This window comes from Acomys minous (assembly GCF_964271855.1).
Source record: "Acomys minous genome assembly, chromosome: 20".
Taxonomy (NCBI): Eukaryota; Metazoa; Chordata; class Mammalia; order Rodentia; family Muridae; genus Acomys; species Acomys minous.
This window is the reverse complement of record NC_140502.1, coordinates 1129378-1145357: the sequence shown is the minus strand read 5'-3', so window position 1 is coordinate 1145357 and position 15980 is coordinate 1129378. Positions and strand designations below refer to the sequence as shown.

At 36.6% G+C, this 15980-nt stretch overlaps 1 protein-coding gene across 1 annotated transcript in view; it reads left to right on the top strand.

Moving 5' to 3' along the window:
• Nucleotides 1-11406, top strand: part of LOC311590825 (vomeronasal type-2 receptor 116-like) — a gene marked incomplete at both ends in the record, with an annotated part of 49508 nt that extends 38102 nt beyond the window's left edge. Inside the window, 2 exons of the mRNA XM_084770091.1 lie at nucleotides 7754-7877; nucleotides 10508-11406. Coding sequence (XP_084626217.1) covers nucleotides 7754-7877; nucleotides 10508-11406 — 1023 coding nt within the window. The remainder of the gene's footprint in view (nucleotides 1-7753; nucleotides 7878-10507) is intronic.
• Between the last annotated feature and the right edge of the window lie 4574 nt (nucleotides 11407-15980).

Genomic DNA, 15980 nt, shown 5'->3' with positions numbered 1-15980 from the left:
GAAGCCAAATCCATTCGATGGAAAAAGGATACCATCTTCAACAAATGGTGCTGGTCTAACTGGATGTCTATGTGTAAAAAAATGCAACTGTACCCATATTTGTCACCTTGTACAAAACTCAAATCAAAGTGGATTAAAGACCTCAACATAAAACCAGAGACACTAAATCACTTAGAAGAAAAAATGAGAAAGAGCCTGGAACATATTGGCACAGGAGACAACTTCCTGAACAGAACACCAACAGCCCAGGCATTAATGTCAACAATTAATAAATGGGACCTCACGAGGCTGAGAAGCTTCTGTAAGGCAGGTGACACGGTAAAGAGAACAAAGCGACAGCCTACAGACTGGGAAAAGATCCTCACCAACCCCACATCTGACAAAGGTCTAATATCCAAAATATATAAAGAACTCAAGAAATTAAATACCACCAAACCAAATAACCCAATCGAGAAATGGGGCATGGAACTAAACAGAGAATTCTCAACAGAGGAATATCAAATGGCTGAGAAACACTTAAAGAAATGCTCAACCTCCTTAATCATCAGGGAAATGCAAATCAAAACAACGCTGAGATTCCATCTTACACCCATCAGGATGGCTAAGATCAAAAATTCAAGCGACACCATATGCTGGCGAGGATGTGGGGAGAGAGGAACACTCCTTCATTGCTGGTGGGAATGCAAACTAGTACAACCACTTTGGAAATATATCTGGTGCTATCTCAGAAAAATGGGAATAGGGCTTCCTCAAGACCCAGCTATTCCACTCCTTGGAATATACCCAGAAGATGCTCCAGCACACAGCAAGAAAATTTGCTCAACCATGTTCATAGCAGCCTTATTCATAATAGCCAGAACATGGAAACAGCCTAAGTGTCCCTCAATAGAAGAATGGATAAAGAAACTGTGGTACATATACACTATGGAATACTATTCACCTATTAAAAACAAGGACTTCCTGAAATTTGTGGATAAATGGATTGAGCTAGAAATGATCATAATGAGTGAGTTAACCCAGAAGCAGAAAGACTCAAATGGTATATACTCACTTATATCTGCATATTAGCCCAAGGGGCATGTCCCACGAAAGCCTTCACTTACCAGGAAACTGCGACAGAGGAGAGGACATTCTAGTGGGACTCTAGATGAGAGAATCATGGGAGAAAGGCAAAGTAGAAGGACCCAGAGGGTCCTAGAAGCCCACAAGTAGAACATTAGGATAGGCAGATTTGGGCACAGGGGTCCCACTCAAACTAAGGCACCAGCCAAGGACAATACAGGCGGTAAACCTTAAGCCCCTACCCAGATCTAGCCAATGGACAGAACACTCTCCACAGTAGAGTGGAGAGTGGGATATTACTTTCTCACATACTCTGGTGCCTCACCTTTGACCATGTCCCCTGGATGGGGAGATCTGGTGACAATCAGAGGAAGGACAGCAGGATACCAAGAAGAGACTTGATACCCTATGATCATATAGAGGGGGAGGTAATCCCCCTCAGGAACAGTCATAGGGGAGGGGAATAAGGGGATATTGGGAGGGAGGGAAGAATGGGAGGATACAAGGGAGGGGATAACCATTGAGATGTAACAAGAATAAATTAATAAAGGAGGAAAAAAAAACAAAAAATCCAGCCCTACAGAAGATGGTAAGAGGAAAACTCCAAACCAAAGAGCCTAAATAAAACAAAGAAAGCAGAGGAAATAGATTACATCACTTTAGCAAAAACAAAACCAGATAAACACACTACCATAAACATCATCAAAATAAAAGAACCTAATATCTAGTGGTCATAAAAATATTTATTTCTTTTTTATTATTATTAATTCATTCAGATTACTTCTAAAAATTTATCCATGTCCTTGTCCTCTCCTGTTCCACCCTTCTGCTCTCTTTTACCTTATTCCCATCCCGTATGTCTGCGACAGAAGGGGAACTCCGCCACCACCATATGGTCATAGCCTATCAGGTCTCATCTTCGTAGCCTTTCTAGTCTTTCTCTGAGTGCTACAGGGCCTTCCCATCAAGGGGAAGTGGTCAAATATGGGGCATCAGAGTTCATGTCAGAGTCAGTCCCTGGTCTCCATATGACTGTGGATAATGTCATGTACCTTGGCTAGATCAGAGTAGAGGTTCAATATTTACTGTATCTGTTGTCTTTGGTTGGTGCAGTAGTTTGAAAAGACCTCCTGGGTCTTGATCTGCCCATCATGATGTTCTTCTTGTAGATTACTAGGACCCTCTGGAAAATTCTATTTCTTTATTCTCCTGTACTTCTCTGACCTAGAGTCCTAATAGTAGGTCTCACATCTATGCAAATCTCTTGTTAAGTGAAGACATTCAGGGGATATCCCTGTAGGGGTAGTGTCCAATTATATGTGAGTATATACCATGTGAGTCTTTCTTAGTCTGCATTAACAAACTCAATATGATGATTTCTAGTTCCATCCATTTGTCCACAAATTCCAGGATTCCTTTTCTTTTAAGAGCTGAGTAATAGTCCATAGTGTAAATCTACCACAATTTCTTTATCCATTCTTTGACTGAGGTACATTTAGGTTGTTTCAAGATTCTGGCTATTACAAATAAGGCTGCTATGAACATTGCTGAGAGTATGTCTTTGTTGTGTGGAGGAACACATTCTGTGTGTATTCTAAAGAGTGGAATAGCTGGGTCTTGAGATATGCCAATTCTAAGTCTTCTGAGAAAGCCCCAGATTGATTTCCAAAGTGTTTGTACAAGTTTGCAGTCCCACCAGCAATGAAGGAGTGTCCCCCTTTCTCCACATTCTCCCCAGCATGTGATGCCACTTTAGTTTTTGAACTTGTCTATTCAGATGGGTGTAAGATAGAATCTCAGGGTAATTTTGATTTGAATTTCTCTGATGACTATGGATGTTGAGCATTTCCTTAAGTGTTTCTCAACCATTCGATATTCCTCTGTTGAGAATTCTCTGTTTAATTCTGAGCCTCATTTCTTAATTGGGTTATTTGGTTTGGTGGTGTTTATTTTCTTGAGCTATTTATGTATTTTGGATATTGGATTTTTGTCAGATGAAGGATGGGTGAAGATTTTTCCTAGTCTGTATGCTATCACTTTGTTCTGATGACAGTGTCTTTTGCCTTAAAGATGCTTCTCAGCCTCATGATGTCCAATATATTAATTGTTGATGTTAAGGCCTGAGTTGTTGGTGTTCTGTTCAGGAATTGTCTCCTGTGCCACTGAGTCCAACATGCTTTTTCTTCTAACAGATTTAGTGACTCTGGTTTTATGTTGAGGTCTTTAATGCACTTGGACTTTATTTTTGTGCACGGTGAAAATATGGGTCTACTGTATTTTTCTACATGTAGATATCCAGTTAGACCACAACAACTTGTTGAAAATACTATCTTTTTTCCATTGAATAAATTTGGCTTTGTCAAAAATCAAGTGTCCATATGTGTGTGGACTTTTTTGGGGTCCATTGATCAACCACCCTATTGCTATGCCATGACCATGATGTTTTAGTTCCTGTTGCTGTGTAGTACAGCTTGAGATCATGTATGGATATTCCTTTGGAGGATCTTTTATTGTACAGGATTAGTTTAGGTATTCTGGTTTTTTTGTTTTTCCACATGAAACACTGTGACACACTTAAAAATGTTCAATGTTCTTGGTTATCATGGAGAGTTAATGAAACCACATTTCTCATTTAATCTTACACTCATCACCATGGTTAAAATAAAAAAAACTCAAGTGACAGTAAATGCTGTCAAGGATTTGGGGAAAAGGGAACATTCTTCCGTTAGTTGGGGAAGTGTAAACTTGTACAACCACTAAAGAAATAAGCCTAGTGCTTTCTCAGAAAATTGAGAATAATGATAATTAAAGATGCTGATATGCCACTCCTGGGAATATACAGAAAAGTTGTTCAACTATACAACAAAGACATTTGCTCAGATATTTGCAAAACAACCAGAAACTGGAAACAACCTAGATGCCTCTCAACCAAAGAATGTATAAAGAAACTCAGGTACATTTACACACTGGAATCCTACTCAGCTTCTAAAAACAAGGAAATCTTCAAAATTGCAGACAAATGTGTGGAACTAAACATGTTCATCCAAATTGAGGTAACGGAGACCTAGAAATTCATGCATGGTATACATTCACTTATAAGAAGATATCAGCTCAAAATTGATGTCCTATGACAGGCTTCCCCCAGCGGTAGATTAGCACAGATGCTGGCACTTGCCACCTGGTGGCATCTGGAGGAGTGCAGAGAGCGGTATTGAAGAATGAGAGATTGGACAGCTCATTCTCCACAGTTCTGTGTACAGCAGACTCTGCCTCTGACATGAACTATATTTCCCCATGTTTGATCACTTCTCCTTGGTGGGAGGTCCTTTGGCACACAGAAAAGGGGAGGAAAGTATTAGGATGAGACCTGGTATGCTTTGGCCATGTGGTGGGGGAGGAAGACCCTTGTTGTGAGAGGTCCAAGGGAAACTAAAGTGGTGGGTTAAATTGCATGGGAAGATGAAGATACAAGTGAGTAGTAACATTCAGGATGTAATTTGAATAAATGATATCAAATTTGAAAAAAAATTTAATGATTTTGCAACTCAGCATTAAAGACAACACCTAATTGTATGAGTGCTTATAACTGAGCTTCATCCTACATTTATGTATATATTTTAACTACATCTGTACCACTGGTGAGATATATGTCTTTGAATCTTTAATTTCTTGGGCATCAGTTTGTTTTTAATTGATTTGGGCAAGATAACATGCTATATTGAATCCTATTAAGATAATCATGAAATAAATTTTAAATTATGTAAAGGAAAAAATAATTTTAAGAGAGTTCCCAAATAATCAAGAACACAAATCACCTCTGGGAGCATACAATGAGATCTTGAACATTTGGATACAATGAGACACTGAGTGAAGAGTTGAATTAATAATGCAACGAAGAATCAAAATATTGTTAAATAATCAAACTAAAACATGTAAGAGAACAACAAAATAAATCAAATAAAAACATCAATATTCTCAAAAAGAGAATATTTCAAGTTGAAGAATGGATGCAAAGACTTTAAAACAAGACATATGAGTAAGAATGCTCAAAGAATGATGAAGATTAAACAATAAAGAAGAATGAAATACAGAGGATACAAAGGGCATATGATGAACAGAACAAATTTACAAACCAGGGGCACAATATGAGAAAAAGGACAGACAAAAGCCATCTACATTATATCCAATAAAATGTAACTATAAATTTCTTAAATAAAACATCATCTGTGGCTTTACAGAAAGAGCATTTATGTAAGTACTAACTAAACTCTCAACAACAGAATTTATCTAATATGTTTTTAGTTGTTGTTTGCTTGTTTCTTTGTTTTGTTTTGATTTTCTAGATAGGGTTTATCTCTGCAGCCTTGGCATTCCAGGGCTCATTTCGTAGATTAGACTTGTCTCAAAATTCAAGCAATAGCCATGTTCTGTCTCCCAGAGTGTTAGGATTAAAGACATACACCATCATAAAAAAATGAGCCAAGACTTGATATATATTACTTAAATTTGCTTTGTACCAAGAGGAAGCTATGGAATGCCGCTAAATAGAAGCCCCATTCATAAAATAGCAGCACATGAAGAATTGCAGATTCTACCATGGAGGCTCTTAACGGTGGAGAGTAACAATGATATGTGTCAAAGTGGGGTATGACTTTCACATGAACTCTGGTGCCTCATATTTGACCATGTCCCCTGGAGGGGGAGATCTGGTGGCATTCAGAGGAAGGATAACAGGTTACCAAAAAGAGACCTGATACCCTATGAGCATACATGGTGGGGGGGGGGAAATCCCTCTCAGGAACAGTCATAGAGGAGGGGAATAAGGGAAAATGGGAGGGAGGGAAGAATGGGAGGATGCAAGGGATGGGATAACCATTGAGATGTAACAAGAATAAATTAATAAAAAATTAGACACATAACTGGCAAGGTTAGTTACGATACACAATATATTGATCTCATAATTGAAGGAAACAGAACAAAGTTCAATAATGAACACAATTACAGAAATTCATATGCACTGAAACAGCACTACAAATGATACTTTAAGAATTTTTTCATAATTATAAGTAACATGAACAAGTTTCCAATGCTACATAAAAACAACACTAAAAAGACAAAAAGAAAAACATTGATTAGAAAGGAATCAATCCTGCAGTAACTACATGTGGAAATAAAAACAAGTATAAATAATAACTGAATGGTAGTTTTCACATTTTCTATTGGAAACACAAAGGCAGTAAGAATTGCTTATGTTCTTGCCTCCATAGGAAAGTCAAAAACTCATTCACATACATGAAGAGAGCTGTTCTATAAGTATAGTGGAAATGCATTGTAATGAAGTATAATAGAAAATACTGAAAAATAATCTATAGTTTGGATATGTACGGAATAATTTGTAGTAAATTGTACTAAAAACACAGCAACAAAAGAGAAAGATCACTCTTTCATGTTAGAATAACATGACTTCATTCCTGGAATGAAAGCATAGCTCAAGATACATATATCAATTAGGGTTGATCCAACACATAATTCAACTCAATTATAGAATCACATTTTTATCCACAACAAAAAACAAAGGATTCAGACTGGGAAGGCAGAAATGGATCAATTGTCCATGCAGTCCCCAATTTCAATATTCATTGTCATACAAATGATCTTCATGTTCAACATTTTATTTTAACTGAAACGTTTTTTATGAATTCAATGCCAGCCTTGTCTACAAAGTGATTTTAGGAGAGACAAAGCTACACAGAGAAACCTTGTCTTAAAAAACTACAAAAAAATTCAAATTTAATTAAACGATCTTTATTCAACAGTTTCTTGTATTTCCAGCCCCTGTCGAGCCTGTTCACCTTAGGAAATACTCCACCCTCCAGCTCAATACACAGAAATTCAGTACTTTACACCACAAGTAAACCAGGATTTGCCCACTCACCTCTGTTTCTATTTACACACAGCTGTCAAAGTTTACGCTGTCAATTTATTGGAGGTCATGTTTGGTATCTGAGATTCTAGGACAAATTTCCCTGATGCATGAGTTTTTTAGTCTTACAGTCCTAATCTGTTGCTGTGATTAAATACTGATCCTAAGTAAAGTAAGGAAAAAGTTGATTTGGATCACAGAAATTACTGTCAAGGGAACACAAGGCAGGAATCTCTGCACTTGGAACTAAATCTAGACCCTGAAAAAGCTCTGCTACTGGCTTATTCTGTTAGATTTCTCATAGATTCCTGCCTAGCAAGAGCACCTCCCACAGTGGGATGGTCACTCATGCATCAATTACCACTGAATGAAATGCCTCACAAATATAGGCAATGTCTAGTCTGCTGGACATAATTTCTCAAGTAATTTTCCTCTGTATTTTTACTGTGCTTGGTGTCAACTTGACAATCATTAACTAGAAAAAATGCGAGTGAAGTCTCTATAAGTGCTTGCATACAGCACACCATCAATTCGGGTTACTACATTTCTAGCAGTTTGGATGCAACTCAATTTTTCATCAATTTCTTTTCATATATTTCTATGCTTGACACTATACTATTAACTAAATGACATGTTTTCCATCAGTTCACAGAATTGAATAAGGTTCAATTTATTGAATAAGGTTATTCATTCTCAACCAAGTAATATAATTTATATGGAAGAAGTAGATAAACATTCTGACATCAGCATGTGTCTAATTTTTCTTAGATATTGCCCTCTGTGTGTAGTGCTGACTGTGGTCCTGGATTCAGAAAATTCTGGAAAGAGGGAATGGCCACCTGCTGTTTTGAATGCAGCCCATGCCCAGAAATGGAAATTTCTAATGAGACAAGTGAGTGTTGGTGCTGTGCAGAAACCTTCACATTTATCATCACCTCCTACCCACTCTGAGATACTTAACTTGTCAAAAAACCAAGAGAACAAATAATATATATAACTTTCCTAAGTAAGTCTTTGTAGAAATACAAATATTAACAATTTCCTGAACAAAAGCAAACAATAAACCCTTTTGTGTTTATGGACACTGTGATTCATTTTCAATTGACAGAGGATCACATTTTCTCAAAAAAAGATTTTGATAATCAAACTTCAGTTTGCATGCATTTTATAGATTTTCTTAATGATTCATCTCTTCTAAAACTCTATGTAGAATAGATTCTAATCATGGGTCTTTAAAAATATTTATTTATACTCTTTGCCTATATATGTGTGTCCCTACATGATTTGTGCACATTGCATAAGTACAGGATTCCATGCAGAACCGAACAGGGCCTCATACAAACTAGATCCTGTCATGTCACTGCTGAGTACAGAGTATAAGTTCTCTGTTATATTAATATAAAGAGAAATAGTTCCCTTATAATTATGAGAATCTAAGAATGAGATTTTCAATGTCTGATGTTATATGATTCTAGGTATGGGGGGAATGCGTCTTCAGACATGATGTAGGAAATATGAAGATTCTTGTAATCAATATTTTATATACAGTTTTCACTTAATAATGTAGTAATGTTTTAGCTAGTAATAATTTATACAGAAATAAGTTATTTCCAAAAATTAAAATGTTATTCCCACCTACACAGAATTATTAGTCAAATAATTATTTCTTTAGAGCTGACTAAATGCAAATAGCCAATGGATAATTTTTCAATATTTTGCCTGTTATCGTAGATAATTAAATGAAAGTTTTTTTTGTTTTGTGGGTTTTTTTTTGAGAGTGGGTTTCTCTATGTTACCTTGGCCATCCTGGACCTGCTTTGTAGACCAGGCTCACTTCGAATACACAGTCATCCACCTGCACCTGCCTCCTGAATGCCAGAGGCAAAGTGGCAATTGAGATGACCCAGAATATAAATTTCTTGACACTAAGGCTGATGACCTGAATTCATGCCCAAGATCCATGTAGAAGGAGTAGGTAACTAACTCCTAGAAGATGGCTTCTTACATACATGCATTCCAACATACAACATTTTCACAAATTAACCTACATGTAGTGAAATTATTTTAAATGTAAAAAGAAGTAATAGTGGAGTCTATTTACATATTTATTAACAAATATCACAAAATTTACTCAAGGTTATTTTTATCACTTTAATTAGGTTTATGTTTTTAGGGGATGGTGGATGCAGGTAACAAGTGCAGATGCAGGTGAGAGGCAACTAAAACACATGCAGTTAGAGATACATGCAGTTTTGAAATACCTGACATAAGTACTGGAATTGGGACTCTGGTTTTCTGAGAAATATTTATATTCTCTTTACAGTTGAGCCAACTAGCTAAGGTACATAAAAACATTCACTAATTATATCTATCCATAAATGCATTCCTATAGATAAAATTAATGAAATGGCTTGAAGCACATCATGGCTCTTTTCAATTATCCAATGATTGGATGGAATTTCACATACATATATTATAGTTGCTATTCTGGACCTTGCAACTTATGAGAGGAGTATTATAGGACAATATAAAAAAATCTTGGGTACCACTATTGGAATCCTTGTGTTATCTTGCTCATGTTGTTTATTCATATGTATTTCACCCTTAAGTCCACTCACAGAGTGTGAGTCTCCGTGATTAAAAGAAGAGAGGAATGGGCTGAATGATCCAGACAAAATGGGATCAAGATGAAAGGTTTTAGTGCTTAGTTAGTTCAGAGTTTTCTACTTTCACTTTTAATGTTGGTGCTTCCCATTTACAGTTATCAGGAGTCCTAGTCTCTATGGCCAGATAAGCATACAAATGAGAAAAGTGTTATTTAATATTTTTTTCAGTTTTCAATCATTAACATTATATTAATATGTCATTCAACTCTCACTCTCACATACTACATCCTTTTTATCACTACAAGAAATTTCAGACTCATGAGAGTTCTTATTACTTCTACATTCACACACACACACACACACACACACACACACACACACATACACACACACACACACAAATAAAAACCACACATATAGCCTGCTCATTCCATTTATGTGAGAGTGTTTGGGATAGTGAATTGCAACTCAAAAATTTACAACAGGTCTCGTTCTAATAGAAGACAGAGTTTCCCTCTGTCACAGAGGCAGCAGTGATAAAACAGACAATGACCTCAGGAGACAATGAATGTACAGAATTAGTGATTTTAAAATACAGTCAGGCACACCATCATTAATGAATTTACCAGTTATGATTTCAAGAGTCTAAGTTATTTGAATATAAAATGATGAAGGATGTAAGAAAATTGTACTTACAGACAACATTATAAATGATATCATCAACAAAATTTAATAAACACAGAAATGATTGCTTTTTCTTTAAAGAGAGTGAGTATGATCAAATAAAATCATTACTGTGCAACAATGACATTAAATTACATAATCAGTATTTCAATGTGCATACAGCCATTCTTCTGTAATGTCCTATCAATAAAATGCTGAAGCTGCACTAATAAAACCTTCCTTATTTCATCAGATGTGGATCAATGTATGATGTGTCCAGAGGAACAGTATGCCAACCCAGAGCAGAACCACTGTATAGACAAAGCTGTGGTCTTTCTGAGCTATGAAGATCCATTAGGTATGGCTCTTGCCTTAATAGCCTTGTGCTTCACTGCATTCACTGCTGTGGTTCTTGGGGTCTTTGTGAAGCATCATGACACTCCTATTGTAAAGGCCAATAACAAAACCCTCAGCTACCTCTTACTTATATCACTCATGTTCTGTTTCCTCTGCTCTTTGCTCTTCCTTGGGCGTCCAAACACAGCCACCTGCATCCTGCAGCAGATCACATTTGGAATTGTATTCACCATGGCTGTTTCCACAGTTCTGGCCAAAACAATCACTGTAGTTCTGGCTTTCAAACTCACAGCACCCAGAAGAAGGATGAAGTATATCCTGATATCAGGGGCACCTAACTACATCATTCCCACTTGTTCCCTATTTCAAGTAATTCTGTGTGCAATTTGGCTAGGATCTTCTCCTCCATTTGTTGATATTGATGCACACTCTGAGCATGGCCATATCATCATTGTGTGCAACAAGGGCTCAGTTACTGCATTCTACTGTGTCCTAGGATACTTGGCCTGCATGGCAATGGGAAGTCTCACTGTGGCTTTCCTGGCAAGAAACCTGCCTGACACCTTCAATGAAGCCAAGTTCCTGACATTCAGCATGCTGGTGTTTTGCAGTGTCTGGGTCAGCTTCATCCCTGTATATCATAGCACCAAGGGCAAGGTCATGGTTGCTGTGGAGATCTTCTCCATTTTGGCTTCCACTGCAGGGATGCTTGGATGCATCTTTCTTCCTAAGTTCCACATAATTTTGTTAAGACCAGAAAGAAATTTTATCCCAAAGGTCAGGAAGAAATACTAGCCCTAAACTTATATAATATGAACTACAACTGACAAATAATGGTTCTGCACAACCACCAAAGAGCATATCAATCCAATATCTACTTGTTTTTAGATTGATTGTCACACTTTTTTTTCTAATGGTGATGCTAGTCAGTATCATATCTACTAATGTTATCTACCTTTCCATATAATCATGGGCTAAACTTTTTTCATTAGATTTAGCTTTTTGGCCTGTGTACATTGTGAAAATACGCTTTTTTACTCTAATATAAAAAATTAACAATAAACTAAAAGTTTTCATTAATACTCGGATGAATGAATGGCTTTCATTACAGTTCAATAGTGAAAATAAAATACAAGGTGGTTTTCGGGAGTGAACTGTTGTTTACAGATGAAGTTGAAACAATGTTCCCCTTAAAGGGGAAGGTAAAAAGCCCCTAATAGTAATTTATGAGTTAAAGGAATATGACCTGGAAGAGAGAGTAATGTCTTCATTAACAAATAAAAAGGTACAACAGATGGATTGATCACTTACTAGTTAATAGTATGCCTTCCTGTTGTAGAGGACCTGATTCAATATCCAGTCATGTCTTGAGAAAATGATTATTTCAAACACCTGTAACAATACCTCCAAAAATGAAATCAAACTGATGCCCTCTTTTGGAAAGCATGGTTATGTGAACTCATAGGTGTACACAACAATATACTAAGATACACAATTAAACACACACATGTACATACATGCACGTAATTAAAATTCCATCATTTTTAAAGTAGTAATACATTACAAAAAACTTGACTAAGATTTGTTTTTCACTTTTAAAATTACATTTCTTTTTACATATACAGTTATATTATTATACATTAATAAACTACATACAGCAATGAGTACCAAAGAACAATCAGGACTTATAAAAATGTTACATATATAGTTTTTGGCTACTTGTATTTGGCAATCTTGAAGAAATCATCTGTCTTATATTGGTGCATCTAAAATTCTGAATGCAAATTAATATCATTCATATCTCCTCTCTACCAACTTATAGCATCTATGTAAACTGAAAAACATATTAACCCCTAAACAACTAAGATTAATTGGAAGATCAAACTATCTGGCCTCAACCCCATACAGAGACTTGAAGAGGAATTAAACTTAATTACCTACATAAACTGGAAGTATAGGTTAGCAGCTCCCAAAATGAAAAAGTGACTGAGACAATTTCCTTTTTGAAATGTCAGCCAAAATGCTCTACACCATTGGATTATCATCATCAGCCTTCTGGCCCAATATCCCTGACATAAATATTTGTGAGTCAGGATGTTGAGCATGTCCTTGCCCTGTGTTGGCAGAGTTTTGCCATCAACTATGCCTCCATCCAGACTTACCAGCTTTTGGGGGGAATTTTGTCTGTGGTAGAAATGAGGACCTTTTCCCAGTGGTTGGTTTGTTGCATTTGAATCCATCTCCATAAGGAGGTTCTTTGGTGTTCATCCTCTTCTTTGAGGTAGGTTAGGTGTTGCCATTGTTTAACCTGTCTTGTTGTCAAAGAATCTTTAAACTAATAAAAATATCTTTAAATGTCATATTCTGTGGGTCTCTGAGGCTTTTGAAGACCTTATCTAATAATTTCACATTATGTATCTATAGAATAATATTTATCTGTTTAATCTTGCATGTGTATACTTGTGATAAAAATAGACTTATAATTGACATGACAATGATTTGATCAACTAACAGTTTGTATCAATTATCCTAAACAACCTTCAATAGCACTTTCAAGGTATTGGAATAATCCTAGTATTCTACTTGAGTTGTTGTGCACAATACCTCATATTAGAGTAGTAATTATACATAATATTGAAGAATAATCCTAAATTTGAGTTCTATGTCAATGTAGTTAACTTAAACTTATTTGGCATATATATAAAAACACATACAAAATTCTGTACCAATTAATTAAGTATAAGCTTATTATTGATGAATAATTAAGTTTCTTTATTCATTCTTCAGTTGAGGAACATCTAGGTTGTTTTCACATTCTGGCTGTTATGAATAAGGCTGCTATGAACATAGTTGAGCAAATGTGCTTGTGGTATGGTAGATCATGTTTTGGGTATATTCCCATGAGTGGTATGGCTGGATCATGATGTAGAATTATTCCAAATTTCCTGAGATAACACCGGATGGTTTTCCAATGTGGTTGCATAATTTTTCAGATGTGCCAATAACAGAGGAGTGTTCCTCTTTCCCCACATCCTCACTAGGATGTGCTGTCGCTTGAATTTTTTATCTTAGCCATTAGGATAGGAGTAAGATGGAATATCAGAGTCATTTTTATTTGCATTTTCTTGATGACTAGAGATGTTCATCATATCTTTACATGTTTCTCAAGCATTAGATATTCCTTTATTGAAAATTCTCTGTTTTGGTCTATATCCCATTTTTATATTTTATTAATTAATTCATGTTACATCTCAATTGCTTCCCCTTAGCTTGTATCCTAGCATCCCTCCATCCTTCCTTCTTTCACCCTATTTTCCTCCCCTTTGTCTGAGACAAAAGGGAACTTCCTACCCCCACTATTATGGTCACAGCCTATCAGGTGTGTTTTAGTAGCCTTCTTATCTTTTCTCTGAATGCCACCAGGCCTCCCTGACAAAGGGAAGTGGTCAAATATGGGCCACCAGAATTTATGTTAGAGTCATTTCCCATTCACACAACTGTGCAGAATGTCCTGTCCATTGGTCTGATCCAAATAGCAGTTCAACACTTACTGCATTATTGTCCTTGGTTGTTGAAGTAGTTTAAGTAAAGGCCCTTGGGTCCAGATCTGCCCATAATGATGTTCTTTTTGTAGGTTTCTAGGACCATCTGTGTCCTATTTCCACATTCTCCTATACTTCTTTCACCTAGAGTCCTAATAGGAGGTCCTCACATCTGTCCCAATCTCCTTGTAAATGAAGACTTTCATGGGACATCCCTTTTTGGGCTAGTGTCCAATTATAAGTGATTATATACCATGTGAGTCTTTCTGAGTCTGGGTTAACTCACTCAGTAAGATAATTTCTAGTTCCATCCATTTGTCTGCAAATTTCAGGATTTCCTTTTTAATGGCTGTGTAGTATTCCATAGTCTAAATGTACCACAATTTCATTATCAACTCTTTGGCTGAGGGACATCTAGGTTTATTCTAGGTTTTGCCTAATATTAATAAAGCTGCTGTGAACATGGTTGAGCATATGTCCTTGTTGTGTTGTAAAACATATTCTGGGTATATTCCAAGGAGTGGAATAACTAGTGCTCAACTGTTCAAGGTACAACTGTTCTAGATGTACAGAGTGCAGAGGAACCATTGAGATATAGTAAACCATGTAGGTACTCAGGCCCCAGTGTTGAGTGATGAAATTCATTTGATGATTGTTCAAGTAGATTTAGGTCTGGCTACATACAGACTCAGGACCCAATGCCTACATCATGAGGTTCTTACACACACACACTCACGTGGAGATCAAAGAATTCCAGAAAATAACTTTGTGTGGCATCCAGGCAAAATTTCCTTTCATCTTTATTTGTGTATGTATGTTCTGTGAATGGAACCCAGGTCATCAGGCTTTCAAGGAGTGGGCCTTTACCCACTCAGCTATCATATCATGTCCTTTATCATATTTATTCTGCATCCTGTTATGATTTCTTATAGAAACGTGTGTAATTAAAATGAATTCTCATTGCCCAGTGATATGTACAAAGATCAGAATTGAAGAGGTCTATCTAGACTTACCTGGATTACTGAGCACCAACCACAAACTTACTGGAATGTGCACAGTCCTTTCTCATTCTATTTCTTCCTGGTGGCTGAGTGAAGTTTAGAGACAATGGATGTGCTTTTGTGCATACCTACCTCTAAAATATCAGCTGTTTAGGAGAAGAGAGTTTACTTCCAACTTATCTCCTTTGTTTTGGACTGCTGTTGAGACACTGTAAAACTAGCTGCCATGAAACTCACACAAATCCACAAGCTTCTGCCTCAGAGTGCTGGAATGAAAGGCATGCACCACCATACCCAGCCTCAATTGCTATTTTTCGCTCCATGCAAACTTACATTTCAGATGCTGAAATGCTTTTCATAATATTCTTTGTCTACAGTAACTACTTCTTCAATTAATAACCAGGATAGATGTCTCCCACTGAGACAGGTAATAAAGAAGGTCTTCTAGTAACAGTCTATTGATAGGATAAAACACTGCTAAAATCAACATGGGGAAATAAATGGTTCAATTGGGTACTATTCCAGGTCAGGGCATGTCATTTGGGGACTTCTAGGCAGGAACTAAAGAAGTTTAAGCAGCGATCATGGAGAAACATCGCTTGCTCACTTGGGTGGTCTTTCTCATGCTTAGCCAGCTATCTTGCGTATTCCAGAACCACCTGATATAGGCATTCCTGCATAATTAAACAATTAAGAAAGAGTCCTGCTTTTCCACAGCCATGCCCACAGGCTAACATGATCTGGACAATATCTCAATTGAGACAATTTTCAGGTAATTCTAGGTTATGTCAATTTGGCAGTTAATGGAAACTAGGAAAAGAGATGA